At 51.6% G+C, this 22,919-nt stretch overlaps 1 protein-coding gene across 1 annotated transcript; it reads left to right on the top strand.

The window, feature by feature from the left end:
• Positions 1 to 2,555: 2,555 nt before the first annotated feature.
• Positions 2,556 to 22,461, top strand: CHST1 (carbohydrate sulfotransferase 1). Its single transcript, XM_067557609.1, has 2 exons — positions 2,556 to 2,656; positions 20,119 to 22,461. Exon 2 carries the CDS (start codon positions 20,163 to 20,165, stop codon positions 21,420 to 21,422), a length of 1,260 nt encoding a protein of 419 aa, XP_067413710.1. The 5' UTR covers positions 2,556 to 2,656; positions 20,119 to 20,162; the 3' UTR covers positions 21,423 to 22,461.
• Positions 22,462 to 22,919: the final 458 nt, after the last annotated feature.

The following is a 22,919-nucleotide window of genomic DNA, read 5'->3' as shown; positions in this document are numbered from 1 at the left end:
TGTTTCTAGGAGCTGGGATGAAGTTCAGGGAAGACCAGAAGTTTTGGACACAGCTAATGGTGTTATCTTCTAAATGTCCTCTCTGAGATCCAGGGAAATGAGAGAGGGAGGTGGTCACATCTTAAATCAAACAAAAGACCAGCACTCTAACAGTGGATGGTGTAATAAATTACATGAATGGCACTAGCTGCGGCTGCTATGGACAGTGGGGTGATATTAAAAAGCAGTAATTGCACAATAAACAAACAAACCAGTAAACTCTATGAAGTGGCCATTGGATATCCAGCCGCTGCAAGAATGAGGACATAGTCCTCTTCCAAAATTTTCTGCAATCAGACTAAAGGGATTAGTATTGATGTGATATTTCAAAAATTAGGAACAAAAGGTTAGAAAACATTAGAGATCAGATTTAAGACCCAGATATTCCTGAAATTGGAGATTAGATCCTGAAATGCCAAAGATAAAGGTGAAGAGTCTGATATTCCCAAATTATGGTTCATGGGATTTGAATTAAGAGCCTGGTAACCTTGAATTCCACTTTGCATCCCTGGAACAGCCGAGACTGTGGTTATGATTCCAGCACTTCTAGAAATGTTTCTTGTTATTGATACAATTCCCGAGAATGGATTTAGAATCTGCTGTTCCTTCTACCCTGGTTACCACTTCGCAAGCTGCTAAAGGAAACGGGGCATTTCTGAGCTTCTTTATAAACATTCAACTACTATGACGCTTTAGTTACATTTTGTGAATTCTAGAGTTTGAGGTATAAATTTGGAAATCTCTGAACTGGAGAGGCAGCTTCTAGCAAACCTCAGAATGTCGTTAGGAGTTGAGTATTTCTAAAATTAGTGTTAAAGGAAAACTGCTGTGATTCTTTATGTGTCCATTAAACAAATACTAAATAATATGGGATACATAAAAAACCAAGTATCGTCATATTGTCTCCAGAATGATAAACTGGCTCATCGGAAGTTGCCATTTAAAAAGAGGCCTAGTCTGACGATGTAGGTTAGGACACAGAAACTACAGTTCAGCATTTGAATGCATGGCAAAAGGGAAACATTCAGAGTTGTTGGAAGGAAACTTTTTTCCTATTTTAGGTAATTTAGTTAAGTCACTTTGAAATTAACCAAAAAATATTCTGAAAAGCATAACAGGACTTAGAGTGACTTTGAAAGTCCCTACTTTCCCCTGCATTCAAATAGGACCTGCATTTCCTGATCCTCACTCTGGGTCCCCTAGACTGTCATGATGACATTTTTCTTCCTGATTGTTAATTATTCTTTCGTTTTAAATGATACTGTACGTCTCTTCTCAGAATACTGAACCCTAGCTGCAGCAGAGCTACTTGAGCTCCCAAGAGTCACAAAAACCAGCCCCAGAGGCGTTCCTAACACAGGTAATTGTTACAAAATAAAATTTAAAAAAAATGAAACCAGGCACCATCAGCCATTCAGAACCCAGCAATCTGGCGTGAGTGGAGTGGAGCAATGATGCGCTGTCAGTTCACAGCTGGAGACCTGAGCAAGTCTCATCTTAATTCCTAGTAGATGTTTGTTCACATTACAAATTCACAACACAGTCTGGCTTGTTGGCCACCTCTGCTTGCAGCAGGGCCAGGTTACTATTCTTCCACCCTCCCCCCGAGGGGCTTTCCTCATTTAATTCACTACTCTCCAGAAAGAGCAATGCCTGAGTTTGATAATAGATAAAGATCTTTAGTGGATTGGCCCCTTTAAGATGGAGAGAAGATTGTCATCTGGAAGCATAAAAGTTCTCTGCTGGCTGGGCAGAACAAAGCAGCTAATGCTGAGGTCTAGTGCCACTGAATGACCCTAGGCAGAATGGACTGACTCTGCTGCTGCCAATCTCTAGGGAAAGCGGAAGGACAGAAACCAGACTAGAGACTGGCAAGGGGGATGTTGCACCTACTGAGGCAGTGCAGAGCGTGGGCTGTGCAGTAACCCTACCGAGGGGTGGGAATGATGACTGAGAGGGAGGGGGCTGGCTGCATATTTGGCTCTACTGAGCAGTCTGCTTGTTGTGCAGTTGTAGCGCGAGCCCAGAGCAGCTGCCAGCCCGAGAAAAGCTGTGCAGGGAGGAAAAGAGAGAGAGGCTCGGCTCTGCTCTGCTCCCACACGCTGGACGCTGCCTGCTGGAAGAGGGACTCAGGGGCTGGAAGGCGGGGGAGAAGCTGCGCTGGAGAGGCGTGGAAGGATTTACCTTGCTTGTTACAGGCATGAGTCCCCATTGCAGCCCCTGCTGAAGTCCCCCCCCCTCCCCCAGGTGCCTGGCTCGCTCGCTCTCTGGCAGTGACTGGGGGTGGCTGGTCCCCCCAGAGCTCCAGGGAAGGAGGGAGCAACTTGTGTCTGGCTCTGTAGACGCTGCTCCCTTTGGCTGCAGCAGGAGGGGGCAGTGCAGGGACCCCCCCACACCAGCTCCGAGCTGTGCTGTGCGGCTCTCCCGCCTGCCCCTGGGCCATGCAGAGGGGCCAGCCAGGGCTCAGCCTGCAGGAAAGGATGCTGCCGCCGCTGCTCGCCGGGACGGAGGGAGCCTGAACTGCGGCTTGAGGACGGGGCCGGCAGCCGCCCTGGCTCAATGAGATGCGGGGAGTTCCTGCCGCTGCGCCCCGAGCGGCTCCGCACTTCATCCCCAGGTAGGCGCATGGGGGCGAAGGCGCACCCGGCCCGCTCGGGCTCCTGCAGGGGCGGGATGGGCACAGATGTGCGACCCTCTCCTCCCCCGGGGCCGGGCCGCTAAGGAGCTAAGCGGCGGCTCCTCCCAGGAGAGCCAGGGGAGAGTCAGCAACGGTGGGCGGGGGCATCAGTGGATGGGGGTGACTCCCATTTGGGGGGCAGTGCATGGGGGCGAGGGCTGAGCCCCATTGGGGGGGGGGGCGCAGTGTGTAAGGGGCAGGAGAGAGCCCCATTTTGGGGGGAAGGGTGCAGGGCTGAGCCCCATTTGGGGGGGGCAGCGCACAGGGCGGAGACTGATGGCCATTTTGGGGGGCGAAGTGCAGAGGGTCGAGGGGCAGTGCCTGGGGGCGAGGGCTGAGCCCCATTTTGGGGGGCGGTGCATAGGGGGCAAGAGCTAATCCCCATTTTTGTGGGAGGGTAACTGCACTTGAACTGGGAATTGCATTGCTGGCTCAGAGCAGGGTGTCCATCCCCTCAGTATCCTGTCACAGGCCATGACCAGGTATTTCAGAGGAAGAAATCCCTTTGCACAGGGAAGGGATGGGATTCCCATTTGGGGGAGAGGCGGGCTCAGTACGAGGATGGGATGATACCAGTCAGTGGATGGTTCCCACTCAGGGCAGGGAGGTAGCTCAATGCTGGGTATTTAAGGGGTGAGTTGGGCAGGCTTTACTTATCCATCCCTAATAACGCTGTACCAAAAATGCTAGTAAGTTCCAGCCTTGGGCTGAGCTGGGAGGCTGCACTAAAGACACACAGGGCTGAAGTCTTCAGACTTCCATGGAGCTGGTTTTGCCTCATGCTGAAGTACTGGGCACTTAAGCTGTGCTGCTTCTTCCCAAGAGGAAAGGCATGGGGCGGGAGGGTAGGAAGATTTCCTATTTCTTTGCCATGCCAAGCACTGGGCAGGTCTCCATGGGAATGCCCTGTAGGCTAGCTCCTTCTTCCTGCCTGCCCCAGAGATGATGGGGTGTCTGCTTCTTCCTTACTCTCCTGACCTTGCAACCCTTCCCTTAGCTTTGCCTTCCACAACTTTCCAGGGTAATGAAAAATCACCTGGAGTCCCTAGGCTGAGTCATTTTCCCAGCCATTCCTATTTCTCAGACCTTTGTTCTCTCTGCACAGACCAAAGCGGCTCTTCTCCTGATGGATTTGGATTTCCTCTATTCACAGTTCCACAATGGCACTAGTCCTGGGATATTAACCCTCAGGAGCTCACTCTGGGGCAAAAGGGGAAGCAATTACAAGTGGGTTTTAGCAACCTCTTCATCAAAACCCTGCAGTAGAAATAAGCCTCGGTGAAAACTTCCTTTACTTTGTAACCATCGCCATTGTTTGGAATAATTGAATAATTTCCCTAATGCCATAAGGAGGCCAGACCTTCTGTCCCTTTGTGCAGCTGTGTCTGGGTTACTTGGGTATTTGTAGCTCTTGGAAGGAATTCAGTGGCTGGAAACAATCAGGTGCTTATATAACTGGATGCTGGAGCAGCTTTTAGTCCCAAACTGGTGTGAACTACTTGAAACAGGTGAGGGGCAAGAGGGGGTGTGGGAAGAGCTCTTACCAATGCCCAGCCTAGTGTAAACTAATACCCTTTTTAGAATGGAGAATCCATCCAGGAATGCTGAATAGTTAAGGGGTTGGGCTGTTGAAGGAACCAAATATTTGTTGAAAAGGGGAAGCAGGGGGAGAAAGAATGGCTCAGTTGTTGAGGCCGTAGGCCTGGCCTGGCGTGTGGGAGATCTAGGGTATGTCTTCACTGATGGCGGCAAACTCGCCGCCAACAGATTGATTTCTCGGGATCAGCTGAGCAGAAGTGAAGACCTGCTCAATCAATCTGGAAATTGACTTAATAAATCCACCCCTAGAAAAAGAGTAATGATGCATTGACGGGAATGCATTTCCTGTCGATGCAGCATAGTGGAAACGACGCGCAGAACAGACTTTAGGAAGTTGACAGAAGATACGCAAGCTGCAAAGAGTAGCTTGCATATCTCCTGTCGACGGCCGCTGAATTTGCCGGTCAGTGTAGACCACACCCTAGGTTCCAGTCCCTGCTATGCCATGGACTCTCCGTGTGATCTTGGGAAACCGAAGCAGAGAGAGGCTAAGTGACTTGCCCATCTGTAAAATGGGGATGATAATATCCCTACCTCACAGGGATGCCAAAGAGGATATGGGAACTGCTGGGATAAAAGCACCATCCATTGAAATATCATGAAATGACACCCCTACAAACGAACTGGTCATTGGATAGACAGACAGACAGATAGATAGAAAGAAGGGGTTGCTCTAAGGAGGTTATAATGAGCTTTCAAATTGCCAGGAGCCTTCTAGCAAGCACTTGCCAGAGAAGGGCCTAATGAGAGGGTATGAGGTTACAGAGTGGTCTGGAGGACGGATCAGAAGAAGATGGAAGCTAGGAGAAGCTGTATCAGACAGTTAAAGACTGAAAGGCAGATGCTGTGCAGAGTAAGAGGGATAACTAGATAGTAAAATATTTGGGTTGGTTGGGGCTGTTCTTAGTTGTCAAAGATTAATTAGCTCAAAATGCCTGTGCCAGGAAAAATTCAATGACGGGGAAAAGGCAGGGCCATCCCTAGGGGAGTGCAGGGCCGGGAGCAAACCACACTATGTGGACCCCCTGCCTGGCTCCAACCTGGTCCCAGCACAAAGCCGGGACCCAGGCAGCAGCTGCCTGCCTCCTGCCTGGTCCTGGCTCACAGCTGGGAGGCGGACTGCAGCCCCCGCCTCCCGCCTGGTCCCCGCTCCCACCCGGTCCCGGAGGGAAGCCGGGACCCTGGTGGCAGCTGCTCGCTTCCTGCCTGATCCTGGCATGCAGCTGGGAGGTGGGCTGCACCCCCACCTCGCGCCCGGTTCCCACTCCCACCTGCCTCCTGACTGGTCCCGGCAGGAAGCCAGGACCTGGTGGCAGCTGCCCGCCTCCTGCCCCGTCTGGCCCAGGGCCCCCCAAAGTGCAGGGCCCGGGGCAGTCGATTCTCCCTATCCTAGGGACGGCTCTGGGAAAAGGGTACATTGTCCTATTGCACAGTCTCATGGTGCCTTTCGTCCTAAAGGATCCTGCCGCCACCTCTGGGGTGAAGGAGGAAGCTTGGTGGATGAACGACAGTACCTGAGTAAGGAAGGTTTTGAGCAAGGGCACCCTACCCTCAGGAAAGGCACCATGGGATCTTTCATGCAGAACAGACAGGACCTCAGCTTTTAAGCTCCCATTTGAAGGGCCCACAAACCAGGTGAACGTATGGTGCTTGCTTTAGCACTTCAGGAAAGTGAAGGGGGCTGGGATTTGTAGAGAAGCTATAGACTTACAGGACTACAGCAGAGGCAAGGATTTTCCATGGCAAGACTGGAACCCTCCTCACCCCCATATTAACTGGCCTTGCTGTACAGATACTGCATATGCTTGGCGTCCCCTGCAGTGCCTGGCGGTGGGAGTCTGCTTTCAGTAAGGGGTGGGTTGGAAATGGCCCCTTCCTGTTATTTTAATAGCAGTGGCCCTAGAGAGGTGTCAAGAGGCAGCAGAGCTGGAGCCTGCGGGCTCCTACTGGGGTTGGTTTTGCCATCCTACAACTGAATTTCTGTGGCTGATCTGTGAACTCCTACAGAAACAGCCCTGCAAAGTGAGAGCCTGGCTGGTCGGTAACTGGTCAGCACCACAAAGAGGCACTGCTGATCTCTCCATGCCTCTGCTTCCCTCGCTGCAAAATATGCATATTAACAATTAACCCTGTCTGGAGAGTGTGGTGGGCTCCATGGACGGAAGGTGCTATGATGAGACAGTGTTACTGAATTATTATTAGTTACAGGGTAAGGGGTAGGGCAGCTGGGACAATAAGACGGCGTAAAAGGTAAAGGGAACGGAAGCTAGTGCATACTGGTTGGTACGGGTGGGTGTGGCACTTTTGCACAAGTGTGGTTAGGCATTGGGATGGGTCTGGTTTTTTGGGTGCCTGGGCCCAGAGAAACACAGTGCAGTAATGACTCCCAAACGCTGCAGCAACGCTAGCATCAGAGGAAGGGGTTTGGCTCCCGGCTGTAGACTCACGGACTGTATTTTATGTAGTTGGGCGTTTGCACCGCCCGTGCATCTGTGTGACCCTGTGTACGTCACAGTCTGCAATGGGGGCATCTACACCACAGTCCATCTGCTGCTGCCCCTTCCATTCGTTCAGGACCCTAAATCTCCCTGAGCATTTGATATTCACAATCATGTTCTGAGCTGGTCCCAAACGCCTGAGTCACTGTATGGTTTCCATAGAAACAGACTTGTTCATTGTAATCAGTTTTGGGGGGTAGACACTATGTCTGGTGGCAGTATTGCACAGGGGCAGATAGGGGGCCAGCCCCAGCCAGACACATGGTGGTGGGAGAGGTGCAGGGCTCCACTGGATCGGACTGAAGGGCGCCTGCTTCACGCCTTCCCTCAGCCACAGCAACAGGCTTGCAACAAGGCTGCCGGCTTTTGCTTCAGGTCTCAGCAGGGCTGTGCATGGTGTGAGGAGGCATCTCGGGTGTCTTCGGGTGCCTCTGGCTTCCAGCCCTTTGCCCTGACCACATGGTCCCTCTCCTCCTCGCTGGCCAGCTGAATCTTCTCCTTCCCCCTTGTCTCCTTTCCCCGATAGCCCTATTTTCCCCAGTGAGCCGGGGCCACAAGACAGCCCTTCGTTTCAAAGCAATTGCGCAGGTGGGAAGGCAGGAGTGGCTGAAGGAGTCTGGGTCACCCAAATCCGGCTAGCAAAATCAAGAGCATGAATCCTACCGAGCGGAAGAGAGAGCGGCGCAGCCTCAGAGACACACCAAGAGAACAGGGACCTGCATGAACTACAAAGTTTAACCCTCAGGAGCGGCAGTAACACCCCTCTAGCAGCGATAATACATAATAATAATAATTATTAACACCTTCCATTTTAAAGCACATGCCACCCTGAAGGAATCCAAAGCACTCTGCAGACCATAGACAGGAATTACTTCACTTGCACTGGATGCAGCCACCTCTGGGGAGGAGCAACAAGCAAGGCAGCTGCAGAGCAATACTACACAACCTTGTAGGGCAGGGAAAAGAAAGATTCCTGTATTCAGTCAAGCCTACAGAGGGAATTGAAAGTGGCAGAATGGACTCACCTGCATTGGGCTTTGACTAGGACGTAGAGTGATGTGTGGGAGACACCCCCCCACCTTAAAAGCAGTGACGTGAGATCTTGAATGACCACAAGAGATTTGACAGCGCCTGCAGCTGCACAGCACCTTGGCGCACCAGGGCTCAGCGCTGATTCAGACAGTGGAATAGCCTCTATCCCAGTCGCTGCAGCCACTAGCCTTTTCTACTGACCAGCTGCAGCCTGCTTACTTTGTGAGCTCAGCCATGATCAGAGCATACAGCTGGGCACTCCCATTATGGCGCTATCAAAGCAAGTCACTACCAGCAAACCTGTTAAGAGTCCAGAGCTCAGGGACTCCCTCCCAGGGTCTCTGTTGTGTCCAGCCACACTTGCTATACTCTGTTTGAGGGTAACTTACTGATACCATTCAAGTTAATTCACGACTTCTGCCTCCTTTTGTGAGTGCTTCACTGTCTTTAAACTTCCTCCTAGGAGGCAGTGGGAAGCGGGGGTGGGGAGAGCGGAGCTGCTCCTCTGGAATTTTGCTTTTAAAACTGACCCGGTCCCTGTCCCACTGCCCCGGGGAGCAGCCTGCTACAATGGGAGCCAGGCCATGGGTCATTGCACTGCATCCTGGGGACAGCATGGAGCTGCAGTGATCAGTGTTTAGAGGGAAGGGAGAAGGAATGCCAACCCCAAAGGTTCAAAAATCAGAAGTCAGGCCCACGAAATCATGAGATTTAAAAAAAAACTATTTTGGGCCCAAAGATTGTATTGTTCTTGGTCCGTCATTTGATTTTAGAATTCCCAGTTAGTGTTGCCCACTGTCTCAGATTTACCGGACAAGGTGATTTTTGGCCACTGGTGCAGACACTCTCACCCCCACATCAGCCTGTCCTCTGCCCAACAATTAATACTGTCCACCCAACCTTCAAATCCATCCTGTCCCCTCAGTCCCTGTATCAGTTGTGCCCAGATACCCGTTCTGGTTGTCTCTCCAGCCCCCTATCTGCCCAGATCCCAGCTCAGTTCTGCAATCCCAACCTCACCTCTGCTCCTCCTGCATCTCGTGTGGTTCTTCAGCCTCTCTCCCAGGCACGGTGGGGTGAGCTGCAGCAAGGTTCCCAGCTCCCACTTCCAGGCTGGGTATTGTAGTGAGGGAGAGGAGAGGGGAGCAGAGCCTCCCTGAGCTGCTTGGCTCTTTCTGCTCCCTCCTCCTCTCTGGCGAAAATGGGCTCCTGGGGTGGGGTGGGATGTGGGGAGGCAGCGAGTTCTACCTGCTTCCTGCAGTAGCTCTGATAAGATGCTCTTCCCCAGGAGGTGGGTCAGTGGGTCAGGAGGCCACTCCGAGGGGGTTTCCCATAGGCAGGGCTGAAATTCACAAGTGGGCTGGAGCTTCCTCCCTCACCCCCAGATCGGATCCAGCTCTGGCAAAAAAAAATCTCACTTTCAAAAAAAAATCTCCAGAGTTGGCAACACTAGGGGCCCTTCCTGGTATTAGTGGTGGGGATTGGCAGACGAGGGCCACGCACCAAGGACAAGGAAGGGCAGAGCTGAGATCCCTGTGCTGGGCGCTCAGGGACATGGAAGGTCACTCCTTCCTTCTTGTACCTGATGAATTGGGGTGTTGCACCTCCACCCCATGCATAGGACTTCCAGATGTAAAGACTCTCATACAGAGAGGACAGTGGGAGCACGCAGCCCAGCTCTGTACTCCCCCACCCCCATTATCTCCTTCCCCCTCTGGGCAGAAATAGGGCCTTGAGCTCCACCCACCCACCCAGGGGAAACCCCACGTCTATAACTCTAGCTCCATAGCAGTCCCTCTCCCTCAGCTGGAAGGAGGGTGGCTTTGAGATGGGGTGTGTGACTTCAGGAAGGGTGGGGACAGTAGCCTGCTTTGGGGGGGGGGGGCTGGATATGCGTGTGCAGGGAAATCCTGGAAATCTGCACCTTCCAGCGCTGGAGAACCCTAGAGAGATTACACCATGGGCCTCCAGGACTGGGAAAGACTTTGCCCTTGGCAAAGGCTAGATTTCCCACTGTGGCTACTAGCAGTTTAGCTCCACCAGTGACAGCACTAATTTACACAGCGTGCTGACATTTCTACTGACATGTCATCTAACTCTGCTCAGAGCAGGTCCACAGGACACGGTGCTTGCCTTTGAACCACCATTTTGGGGGTAGCAATGGCGGGAAATTCTAGACCAAAAAAAGAAAACCTAGCGTAGCAAGACCTGTGGGATCAGGTTTTCCAAAGAGCTCAGGGCTAGATTTCCAAGCTCTCAGCACCTACAAGTGGAGATGGATTTTCCAAACAACTCAGCTCCCACTTAGGCACCTAAACATGGGCCAGGTTTTTGTAAGTGCTCAGCCCCCAGCTGCTGCCCCTATGACACCAATGGGCAGATTTCCAGAAGAGCTCAGTGTGCAATGTGCTGAACTCTTCTGCTTACGGGGCTCAAATGGGAACTGGGCAATTTTGAAAATCTGGTTGCCAGGGTGGGGGCTGAGCTCTTTGGGAGATTCTAGCGATAGCACGCATGCATGTGTGTCTACAGCGGTGTGCTCAGCGTAGTGAGCTGAATTATGTCTGTCTGTCTGCCCCTTTGGGGGCAATTGTTTCAGCAGCCTGGTTGTAGTCTCTGTTTTTGGCAAGCGGAGGCCAGGAAAAGCCTGAACTGAAGGCGATGCCCACCCTTGCCAGCAGCTCCCCAGTGCTGGTGGGCTAACACTGTCTGGGACAGCAGTGCCATGGGGCCAGGAGAGGGCTCAGTCACAGCCCTGCCAAGCTGCTTGGAAAGGGGAGTGTCCCCTGGCCTTTCTGGGGGCTGCCTCCCTTTCCTCATTCATTGCTTCCCATCCCACCTCTGCACGTGGCAGGGCTGCGGCACAGACTTGCCTCCTGCTGAAGTCTCCACTGACTCCAGGGGGCACTCGGCTCCTTGCTGTGGTTAGACTAAACCCAGTGAGTGCAGGGTTGGGTGGTGGACCCTCCCTATGCTCACCCTGCTGGGAGGAGGCAGGGGGACTGGGATGCCCAGGCAAGTCTTTAGGTGATGAAAGCGTCTTTGAATAGTCTCTGTTTAAGAGGAACCTGATTTCAATCAGAGCTGAGGACTTTCATTTACACAGCTGGTAGGAGCTGCATGGAACTGGCCCTGGCTTGGAGTTGCCTTCCACTTGGACTGCTCTGGTAGGCGTTGTGCTGCGCTGGTCCCTGCGGGGAGTCCCCTCTCTCTCTGGCTGCACTGAGCTGGCCTTGATTGGGAATTGCTCCTTGTAGATTTGACTGTGACCCGACAGCATGCAGTAAGGCTGTTGATGCTGAGCACAGCTCTCTCGCTGAACTAGCTGTGAACTGGCAAAGGGAGGGAAGACACTTCACACTTTCTTTCAGAATTCAAACCAGGCATCCTGGACTCCTCACCCTAGCAGCTCCCCACGTCTGCAGCAAGCCAAGGGGCAACAGCCTGGCTGGAGGGTGCTGCTTCCCATGAAGGGGGCACAGAGAGGGCATAATGCAGGCAGGTCATTCACCTGCAGTCCATCACTCCATCCCAGAATGATGCCAGGCTGGCCTTCAGATTTGCTTTGTCTCACATGTGTGTCCATACAGACCTCTACCTCTCCCCCAGTACAACTGGGCACAGCTAAAATAGCAAGGGGTGCTGTGCGTCAGGAGGGAGGGGCATCAGCAGTGCTGTGGTGGGGTGGGGGGGGCGAACCCAAAAACGGAACAACAGAGTGGGGTGCAGGTCAGTATTCAGATTTAGTGGCAGAACCTAGGATCAGGAAGCTTACTCAGCAGCTGGCCTCATTCTGTGTACTTGTGGCCAGCACTGTATATCCCTCACTTTCCAAAGTCATCAGCCACACCTGCCTCAATACATTCCATGAGAAAGGAAAGAAAGAACCGAATTTTTTAGGAGGCCGCAGTAGAGCTGGTGGCCACCAGAGGGGATTAGAGAGTCCTCTGCTTGGATAGTGCACATAGAAAACTGAACCGAAGTCCTGCTGTTTGGCAAAGAAGCCGCTGTGCCTAGCTTGACAGAGCCGTGTGTGTGTGAGCCTCCCTTTCCACAGGGCCAGAAGCAGAGAGTAAACCAGGGTCTTGCCCTTCATCTTTCCTAACTGGGAACAATGAGCGTGAGTAACTGGAACAGCGCGATGGGCGTGTGTCTGGGGAAGCAGGAGAAGAACATGCAGAGGACAAGGCTATGATGGGCGGCGTTGGAGGAAGCAAGGAAAGAGGTGGTAAGACGTAGGAGGGCTAGAAAGAATTCTCTGTGGGTGGGGGTTTGACAGGACACGAGAGAAGCGGTGGGGTTTCGTGTATGGACACGATGCCTGGGCCCCTATGGGGCAGCTTCCTTTTGCAAGACGGCTACTGATATGCCAAGGCTAGTGTGTAGTAGGATCACCAATGGATATACCTTGCATCTCCCTGCCCCCCAGACACAGCCTGGCACTGGCAGGCAGCAGCCCAGAAAAACAGACTAAAGCAAAGTGTTGGTATATATTTAACACTGGTGAAAAGTGCTAGGTCAGACCCGCTCCTCCTGTTTAGCCGCAGAACAGGTTCAATATGGACAGGGCAGGGCATACTTCCCCCTCCCCCATCAGCGAGGCTCAGCCCTGCCCTAGAGGGGGTCACCTCTGGGAGGAAGAAGGGAGTTCAGGCTCCAGGACCCCTTTGGTCCTCGGACACTCTGCTCAGGCTGTCAGGAAGGGCGCAAGGTAGTAATAACTGTGGAGGTTTGGATCATGGACACCTGCCCACTGGGGGCTGAACTGAAAGCCATCAATTCCTCTGTCCCAGGGGCCACCAAACAGCCATCAGAGAGGAAGAACTTGTGGTCACGGTCAGCCTGGGATGGATTGGAGGTGGTGGTGAAAGGCTCCATGCCCTATTCCCAGTGCTGCAAGTCATCCTGCCCCCAGAAAAACATCCCCGAGACTCCTGTAGGCTGTTGGGAGCTGAGATCACTAATTAAATACAATCAAGAGTAAAAGCATGGGGGGGTTAAGGAGTGGGGGGTTAAGGCTTAGCAAGGCAGCCCCTGACCCCCTTTGTGTTTCTGACTCTCGCAGCCTCTTCTGCGAGTCGGCCACGTCAGGGTGACGGGTGAGCCACATGCCGCTAACAGCAGACACCTCTCGCAGGAAAGCACCGGGAACTCTGTGCTTTTCCAGGCCTGTAAGGAATTGTAATATGCTAAAGCCAGCGCAAAGCTTTGTGGTTGAAGAGACCCTGCGTACTCACGCTGCCCTGGCCAGTTCAGCTCCCTGGCAGAACTCAGAAATCCCCCCCTAGCGTTGGCCCTTAGCTGCTGCTCTTCTTCACCCTCGAGGAGCACCTGGTGTTGGGTCTCTGTGGCCAGCCTGTCTCAAGGGGTTCCAACTTTCTCATTGCTGAAAACCGAACACCCCTGTCCCACCCCCTGCCCTGCCCCTGCTCACTCCTCTCCCCCTCCCTCCTTCGCTTGCTTTCCACACAACCCCCTCCCCCTGAACCCCCAGACTCACCTGCCACCTGCAGAACCAGGCTGGGAGGAGCTGACGGGAAGCCTACCTGCCCAATCGGATCTGTGGATCAGAGAGTGAGCATGTGTATAGAAAAGAGAGGAAAGCAGAGGAGGAATTGTCTGAGGGGAGCGACTCAGAGGGACATACTAATGTCATGGGGTGATTTCAAAATATCTGGGTCCCTTAAATTGGTTTTGCCTGAAGTTAGTGGTCAGTACTTTGATTAGAACCGCAAAGCCCTATGGCATCTTACTGACAGATATGCAGACACATGGATAAGCAGGCAGCAATATGCAGAGATCTGCACCATACATGCACAGAGACACAAATACCATTACATGCAAACACCCATCAGCCTATGGTTCTTCTATAGCACCTGTCACTGCAAAATGTAATTGTTGACATGCAGGTAACACACAAGCACATGCAGGGGCATAAATACATACATAAACATGTGCAGAGACCTGTTGAGGCTCCTTCCCTCAGTTCTTGGTTCGCTGACAGAAGCAGGAGTCCAGGCAATACTATGGGTTTATTGGGGTAATCAAGCAAGAATCCCAGTTCTTCACACCAGTAATTTGCCTTCTTCCCACCTTATTTCCTGTTTGACCTCAGGTTTTATAGTGTATCTTAACCAATCATTTTCTTAAAAATATTACAAGATAATTCTTTAGCCAATCCTAACATATTGTAACATAATTCTCTAACCAATCATATCCCACCACCTTAACTGATTACAATTAGTTATGGGACAGACAAAAACAATCAAAGAATCAGACAGAAATTATCAGAAGAGTGGGTACCATAATGGCCAAACAATACAAAGTGTAGATTCTACAATCACAACTGTTGACAAGTGGTTAAAAACCAAACAGAATGCTATCGAACAAAGTTTTCTTTAAGCATTCTAAGATCTTTTCTGTATCTGGAGGTGTTAGACTGTATCACCTTCTAAACAGCCTGGTATTATGTTGTTTTAATGTCATTTGTTTGGAATGTGTGGATGTGACCACACGCTTCCCAGTTTATGGCTGCCTCTGCTGCTTAGTTGAAGTACAAGGCCTCAGACTGTCACAGTGAGAGAAGGCCCATAGACAGGTGGCCTGTGATTTTGATTCTTTGGTTTTATACCCCTGTAACTAGCTAAGTGATAAGAATATACTTAAAATTCATAGGCCTTTACAGGCAGGCCTAAATGTCTATATTCTAACAAGACCATCATGGATAACAGCATACAGATAGTCATATGACACACATGTGCATTGACACATGCAGAGACCTATACACATATGGAGATGTGTACCCAGTTCTGCACAGCGACACAGCTAGGCACGTTCTGTAAGATGGATGTGCCAAACACTAAATCAGGAGAAAAAAAGAGTCCCTGGGGGAAAGCCAGTAGAGGGAAACCCACATTGCTAATCTCTAGCATGGACTGGCTTGCTCACTGCAGTTAGCATTAGCCATTTGAGTTTGATTTCAAACTCTTCTGGGGGTGGGGTAGGGATAGGGGAGCGTGGGGAAGCTTTTTTCTTCTCTAACTGCCCCTCCCCACCCCAAACTCTAATATAGGAAGCCAGAGGTTTCCAAGGTAAAACTAGTGGCTGGGAGGCTACAGCACTTAGAAAGAAAAGCCAGGGCCTTGTGTAATGTTAGAGCCAGCAGCTGGGGCAGCCCTTGTGCAGTGGCTGAGAGAGAGAGAGAGACCAGGTCATAGAATCATAGAATCATAGAATATTAGAGTTGGAAGGGACCTCAGGAGGTCATCTAGTCCAACCCCCTGCTCAAAGCAGGACTAACCTCTGCTATATCATCCCAACCAGGGCTTTGTCAAGCCGCAGCTTAAAAACCTCTAAGGATGGAGATTCCACCACCTCCCTAGGTAACCCATTCCAGTGCTTCACCACCCTCCTAGTAAAAAACTTTTTCCTAATGTCCAACCTAGACCTCCCGCCCTGCAACTTGAGACCGTTGCTCCTTGTTCTGTCATCTGCCACCACCGAGAACAGCCTAGCCCCATCCTCCCTAGAACCCCCTTTCAGGTAGTTAAAGGCCGCTATCAAATCCCCCCTCACTCTTCTCTTTTGCAGACTAAACAAGCCCAGTTCCCTCAGCCTCTCCTCATAAGTCCTGTGCTCCAGCCCCCTAATCATTTTTGTTGCCCTCCGCTGGACTCTCTCCAACTTGTCCACATCCTTTTTGTATTGGGGGGCCCAAAACTGGACACAATATTCTAAACGCGGCCTCACCAATGCCGAATAGAGGGGAATAATCACTTCCCGTGACCTGCTAGCAATGCCCCTCCTAATGCAGCCCAATATGCCATTGGCCTTCTTGACAACCAGGGCACACTGCTGACTCATATCCAGCTTTTTATCCACTGTTACCCCCAGGTCCTTTTCTGCAGAGCTGCTGCCCAGCTCGTCGGTCCCCAGTCTATAGCTGTGCATGGGATTCTTTCTTCCTAAGTGGAGGACTCTGCACTTTTCTTTGTTGAACCTCATTAGATTTCTTTTGGCCCAATCCTCCAGTTTGTTTAGGTCACTCTGTATCCTATCCCTACCCTCCAGGGTATCTACCACTCCCCCCAGCTTAGTGTCGTCTGCAAACTTGCTGAGGGTGCAATCTACCCCATCCTCCAGATCATTAATAAAGATGTTGAACAAAACCGGCCCCAGGACCGACCCCTGGGGAACTCCGCTTGTGACCGGTTGCCAGCTAGACATGGAGCCATTGATCACTACTCGTTGAGCCCTATGCTCTAGCCAGTTCACTATCCATTTTATAGTCCATTCATCCAACCCATACTTCTTTAACTTGCTGATAAGAATACTGTGAGAAACCGTATCAAAAGCTTTGCTAAAGTCAAGGTATATCACATCCACTGCCTTCCCCACATCCACAGAACCAATCACCTCATCATAGAAAGCAATCAGGTTGGTCAGGCATGACTTTCCCTTGGTGAATCCGTGTTGACTGTTCCTGATCACCTTCCTCTCTTCCAAGTGCCTTAAAATGGATTCCTTAAGGACCTGCTCCATGATCTTTCCAGGGATTGAGGTGAGGCTGACCGGTCTGTAGTTCCCCGGATCCTCTTTCCTCCCTTTTTTGAAGATGGGCACTATATTTGCTTTTTTCCAGTCGTCAGGGACCTCCCCCTGTTGCCACGAGCTTTCAAAGATAATAGCCAATGGCTCTGAAATCACCTCAGCCAACTCCCTCAGCACCCTCGGGTGCATTGCATCCGGCCCCATGGACTTATGAATGTCCAATCCTTCTAAATAGGTCAGTGTCTGGCATTCAGCTGGGCTCAGGGGAGGTCACTTCGCTTAACGAAACATGACAGGGTGCCTCCCTGAGGGGATAAGGGCATGTCACTGTACTGCAAGATACTCCCATGTAGGGTGACCAGATGTCCCGATTTTATAGGCACAGTCCTGATATTTGTGGCTTTTTCTTATATAGGTGCCTATTACCTCCCGCCCCGATTTTTCACACTTGCTAGCTGGCCACCCTATGCCCATGGGAGGGGGCTGTAGAAGGGCCTCCCAAAGTGATGGAGGAGAATCTGGTTGTGTGACCATTTAGCTGCGTGTGCATGTACCTCTGTGCATGTATGGACACAAATGCCTGTGTATATAGAGAGACACCCCCCTCCCACACACACACACACACACACACACAGAGCGTGTGCTGCTGTCTCGTCCCTGCCCCCTCCCATTCATACACTGAGAGCAGATGCCCCCTGCAGGCTTGTGAGCCCGGTTCACAGCTACTCACAAGAGAGAAGAATAGGATCAGTTGCATCACAGCTGTCTCCAATTTACCTGCTCTGCCAGCCAGCAGATGAGCAGCCTATCCTGCGGGCAGCAGGAAAGCGGTGCGCTGGGCCAACCCTTTGTGGCAGGCTGCAGCCCAGGCTGTGAGAGAAGATGGCACGTAGGGGAGCTGTGACAGCTGCTGGCCAGGGCTGACCCCCCCACCCCTTCTGCCCCAAGCCCTGTACACGCTCTTCCCCTTGCTGATCACAGGGCGGCAGCATTATGGGTGAGTGTCAGCTGCATGCTGGGCGGCCCCTAGAGGAAGCAGGCGCTGGTGAGCTCAGACCACAAACCGGCACAGATGCCTCCTGGGGCAGAGGGGGAGGGGGCCTACATTATTCAGCTCATTAAACGGGACTTTAAAATATTCCAAGATTATTTTAAAAGCCTGTTTCCAATATTACCGTGCTCCATCTCTTGGGGCCCAGCAGGCCACGCAGGTCAAGTGACAGCCCAAGCGTTCCGCCTCTTTGGTTCCTGGGGCCTGGGCCCCAGCCCCACACCCGCCGGAAATGCTTCCTACTCCTCAGCTGCTCCATCCTTTGCTCAGCCTGCTCCCCTTTTGCTCACTCCCGGCTCTGTGTCACAGCCTGGCTGTCCCTGCCATGTGCACACTCTGTCCCACCTTCGGTACTGGGGTCCAGGGGCTTCTGCCACGGAGCCCCTTTTTGGCAGGCTTGCTAGGTTTCTCTTTGCAAATGTTGAGTCTCTCCCTGGAAGGATCAGCCCCTTGCCCTGTCCATTTCTTATGAAGTCTGCCACAAGCTGCAAGAAACACAGGACAACTTAGGAGGAGGTGCCACCAGCAGCAGCAGGAGCTGTTGTAAAGGAGACTGTGTGCCCTAGAGGACAGTGCACTAGACTGGGGCTCAGGAGACCTGTATTCTATTCCTGGCTCTGCCATTGGCCTGCTGGGCGACCTTGGCTGAGTCATTTCACTGCCATGGGCCTCAGTTTCCCCATCTATCAAATAACAGTACTGACCACCTTGTAAAGTGCTTCAAGCTCTACAGCTGTAAGAGCTTGCTATTGTTATTGTAACATGGAGGAATGTCTAGTCATTGCCCTCAATGCCAGCAATGAGGAGATCACTGAAAAAAGAATAAAGCAATGAGCTGCCATAGCTGCTGCTGTGACAGCAGGATGATGTCAGGTGGGGCTGGGCTCCCTCTCCATTTGAATGCAGGAGGCAGCAGGGACTGTGGGAGGCTGGTTCCCTGGTTGTTTTTCAATTGTTCGGTTCTATGTCTCCACCCCAGACATCGAATAGCTGCTGCTTTCGCATGCGCTCCAACACTGCTGCTTCCCATGTGCCCTAATCAACACCAGACTGGAACTGCTGCAAGGCTCTGCTTCCCCTAGGCCCAGCTCTGGAGGTAGCAAAGGAGAGCCAGCTAGTGCTAAAAGCTGCTGCTGTGAACTTACCTTCAGTGCAAGCCTCATTAAGGCGCTGAGAGCTTTAGCACCAATTGCTGAGTCTCCATGTTTCTTGCTCGGAGCGCTCGTGGGTTTGGACGCAGCAGTGTTGAGGGCACAGTGTGGGAAGGTCAGTGGTCTCCAGAACCATCTTTCAGCAGTTTTATTTGCTGCAGTTTGCAGAAGCAGGAAAATAAGCTCCCTCCCCTGCCTCAATCAATCATCCTCCACTCCTGGCGAATACCCCTTTTGTCACGTCTGCAGCAGAGCGCGCGGCCATGTGGCTGCCCTCGGGCCCTGCACTCACATCAGCCACAACCCATTTATCCAACGGTTTCCAGCGAGCGGCTCATTCTGGGAGCTAGCTCCCATTGGCAGCGCAAGCAACGTGCCCCGCTCCAGGAACTCTGCCATATGTCGGCAAAGTGCCTCGCATTCTGTCGGTGGTGCTGTCTTTGTTGATAGCCCACAGAGAAAGAGAACATGTGCTGTGTGTTATTTCTAATATGCCCATTACCATAGTATCTGGACACAGGACTGGCCCCAGCTCATGGGGACTCACAGGTCTGAGAACAGAAGCTGAAGATGGTGGGATTGCACATCAGCAACTACCTGGCAGAGCCATTATCACAGGTGAAGAATTGCGAGAAGACGAGAATCTAGCTTGATTCTCAGATCCCGGGTTGGGTTTGCAGGGCTGGCCACTAGAAAAGCATGTTGCATCTGGAGCTGAGAGATGAACGCGGATGAGATGAACATGCGGTGTCAAGTCCATCCAGTTTGCTGAAATCCCTTGAATCTGGGCTGTGCATCGTGACTCAGGTTTCCCAAGCTACCCTGGCCAGGGAGGACGTTTGCAGCCCTAGGAGAGAAAAGTGAAAGCGCTGCCATTTCCCTCACGCTGAGTAGGCACTTGCTGGCAAAGCCTGGTCAATCTACTGCACTGCCAGCTGGCAGAAAGCTGGACTCACCCCATTGCCAAGTCCCCCGCCCTGTTCTTGCCACTTCTACCAGGGGTGGGTGTTAGAGGTTTGATTGATGGGGTGACAACTGACTCACACACATGGCAAAGCACAAAGCCTGAGTTTACTGGATTCCATGAGTTTGTGCAGCTGCTATGAACTTCCTTGGATTGACTGTACATGGAGGTATGGCCATAGTGTGGCCAGGGCCATTACCCGCCTCCTTCCCCATAGTCTGAGGTGCAAGGCAGAGAGCGAGCTGAGAGACATACATTTTCTACATGCCTTTAGAAGGAAGGACCCTATTTCCTGGGTTGAAGTTCTCTGGGGATATTGCTTCTGCGGCTAACAGCATGTGTCCTAATATTAATTCTTCTTGGTGGGATAGGGCTGGGAGGTGAGTAACATGGGAATGACTCCCTGAGTTATATAGTTATGACTGATATCCGCCTTGCCAGAGTGCTTACTGGCCTCATTTGTCATTTCACTGTCTGACCAACCATTCAGTACAGAGAATACTAGGGGCCCTGAGCAATATTCCCTGCTCAACTTGTGGCCTCTCTTTGTGTTGCAGATACTAAGACAACCTGTAAAGAAGCTCCATGACGGTGACCAGCCATGCAATGTTCCTGGAAGGCTGTCCTCCTACTAGCCTTGGCATCCATCGCGATCCAGTACACGGCCATCCGAACCTTCACAGCCAAGTCCTTCCACAGCTGCCCTATCCCCAATCCTGTGAACTGCAGCCTGAGCCAGGAGACTGAGTCGGCTGACAGGCTATGTGACGAGAGCCCAACCTTTGCTTATAACCTCTCCAGAAAGACGCATGTCCTGATCCTGGCCACCACCAGGAGTGGCTCCTCATTTGTGGGACAGTTGTTTAACCAGCACTTCGATGTCTTCTATTTATTTGAGCCCCTCTACCATGTCCAGTACACCCTGATCCCAAAGCTGACCCAGAGCAAGAGCACCACTGACAGGCGGGTCATGCTGGGCGCCAGCAGAGACTTGCTGAGGAGCCTTTATGACTGCGACCTCTACTTCCTGGAGAACTACATCAAACCCCAGCCAGTGAACCACACGACAGACCGGCTGTTCCGCAGGGGAGCCAGCAAGGCCCTGTGCTCTCCGCCGGTTTGCGAATCACTGGGGCCCATTGATATCCACCTGGAGGAAGGGGACTGTGTGAAAAAGTGTGGCACCTTGAATCTGACATTAGCCACTGAGTCATGCAAAGAGCATGGGCATGTGGCCATCAAAACGGTGCGGGTGCCGGAAGTCAGTGACCTCAGAGCCTTGGTGGAGGACCCCAGACTAAACCTGAAGGTTATACAGCTGGTGAGGGATCCCAGAGGTATCTTGGCTTCCAGGAGCGAGACCTTCCGAGACACTTACAGGCTTTGGAGGATCTGGGATGGTACTGGCAGGAAGCCCTATAACCTAGATGTGACCCAGCTCACCACGGTCTGTGAGGATTTCTTGAACTCTGTATCCACTGGACTGAACCGACCCCCTTGGCTTAAGGGCAAATACATGCTGGTAAGGTACGAAGACCTGGCCAGAAATCCCATGAAAAAGACTGAGGAGATTTATGGTTTCCTGGGCATTCCCATGGACAGCAACATTGAGCGATGGATACAAAACAACACAAGAGGGGACAGGTCCTCGGCCAAACACAAGTACGGGACCGTTCGGAACTCGGCGGCGACAGCAGAGAAATGGCGGTTCCGCCTCTCCTACGAGATTGTGGAGTTTACTCAAAATGCCTGCCAGCAGGTGCTGGCACAGCTCGGCTACAAAATGGCGGGCTCGGAGGAAGAGCTGAAGAACCTCTCCATCAGCCTGGTGGAAGAGAGGGACTTCCTGCCCTTTTCGTAACACAGGCATTACGCTCTCTTTTTGATATGGACCGTTTCTAACTGTTGCCTTATTTTATTTTATTTTTTTCCCTTTCTCTCTCTCTTTCTCTCTCTCTCCAAAATTTGCACTAAATCTTGAATGGGAAGCTCAATGGCATTAAGGTGAGGAAGCTGCTCCCTCTCACAATGCGCTGTGGACGCAAGGGCATTGGGTGTCTCAGAGCAAGAGCTATAACTGTGGATGGGTAACAATGTTTACAAAATACACACAATGTATAAAACAACCTTCAAGCTTTCCAAACCGAAGGGTACCTGGGGTACTGTACTTTTGCACTGTTTACTTTTACAATGTAAGAGATAAATATATATATAATTTATGAATGGTGGTGTCCCCTCGAGAATACTTCCCCTTGTCTCCTGGTTCCGAGCAGGTTATGCTGTTAGCTGAATGTGGAATAACCTCCTCGTTTTCAATCTCGTTTCGATATGTCTGTTCGTTTAAGTCGTGTTATTGGGCTGGGCAGTCAGTCAGTTGCTGATCCATGGTTGTTTGGTAACACCTGTGACATTTCTTTGTGCCAAAAAAAAAAAAATTAGTTGATTGGGCGGTTTGCTAAAAACAAACAAACAAAAATTAATGCTTTATCTCTGTGTTTTCTGTAAATAAAAGAGTGCAATGAAACTGACCATTCCTGGGGGAGGGTGTGTGAAATTCAACTGGAAGAGCTCAGTAAATGCAGCTAGGGCATGAACATGACATGACTCCCCATAGCATCAACAGGATGGGCCTGACCCACCCATGGGGTGGGATGTACGTGTCCCCTTCAGCACCTAGGAATGGCACAGGGGAATGATGCTGGGCAAGTGAGAGGGTACAGAGAGATGCAGGTCAAGAGAGGGCTGGGCTGGGCTGACCCTGGAGATTGATTTATAGCTGGGGGAAGGAGTGGGGGTTTCAGAATTTGCCACTGATTGCAATTTGCTCTGGTATGTTTATGCTTGTATCCAAAGTGTGTAAAAATGCAGCTCGTTCAGTTCAGTAAAACAGTAATAATTTGAGAGCATCTTCTGGCCTGGAGCCTGCTTAGAGGGGCCGTTTGGCACAAGCACTGACATGGGGCCCACATAGAGAGCCCAGCAGCCTGGCTACTGCACTGAGAGAAATCATGTTTCCTGGGCACTGATCTGCTCAGCATGGCCTCTGGCCAGGGCATGAAAAATAGCATTGCCAAAATCCAGTGTCTGAATCCCTTGGTGCAGAATATTAGGTGTTAGCAGGGTGCCCTGCCCTGGAGGGCCAAGTAAAATGCTGAAGATCAGTTTATAAATCGAAGGGAAAATTGACATTTTTTCATCCTTATTATTTATTTGTGTCACAGTAGTCCCAGCGGTCCCAGTGAGATTAAGGCCTCATTGTGCTAGGGCCTGTACAAACACATGGCACAAGACGGTCGCTGCCATGGCGAGCGGACAGTTTAAGGGTGGGAGGGGAAATCGAGGCACAGAAAAGTGAAGT

The sequence above is a fragment of the Emydura macquarii genome, unplaced genomic scaffold, assembly GCF_026122565.2.
Source record: "Emydura macquarii macquarii isolate MOO-44397 ecotype Brisbane River unplaced genomic scaffold, CSIRO-AGI_Emac_v2 contig_1876, whole genome shotgun sequence".
In the NCBI taxonomy this organism is placed as follows: domain Eukaryota; kingdom Metazoa; phylum Chordata; order Testudines; family Chelidae; genus Emydura; species Emydura macquarii.
This window is presented reverse-complemented; position numbering and strand designations above follow the sequence as displayed.

Excerpts from the sequence above, each read along its gene's own strand:
- CHST1 (XM_067557609.1), top strand. The coding sequence starts at position 20,163 with ATGCAATGTTCCTGGAAGGCTGTCCTCCTACTAGCCTTGGCATCCATC.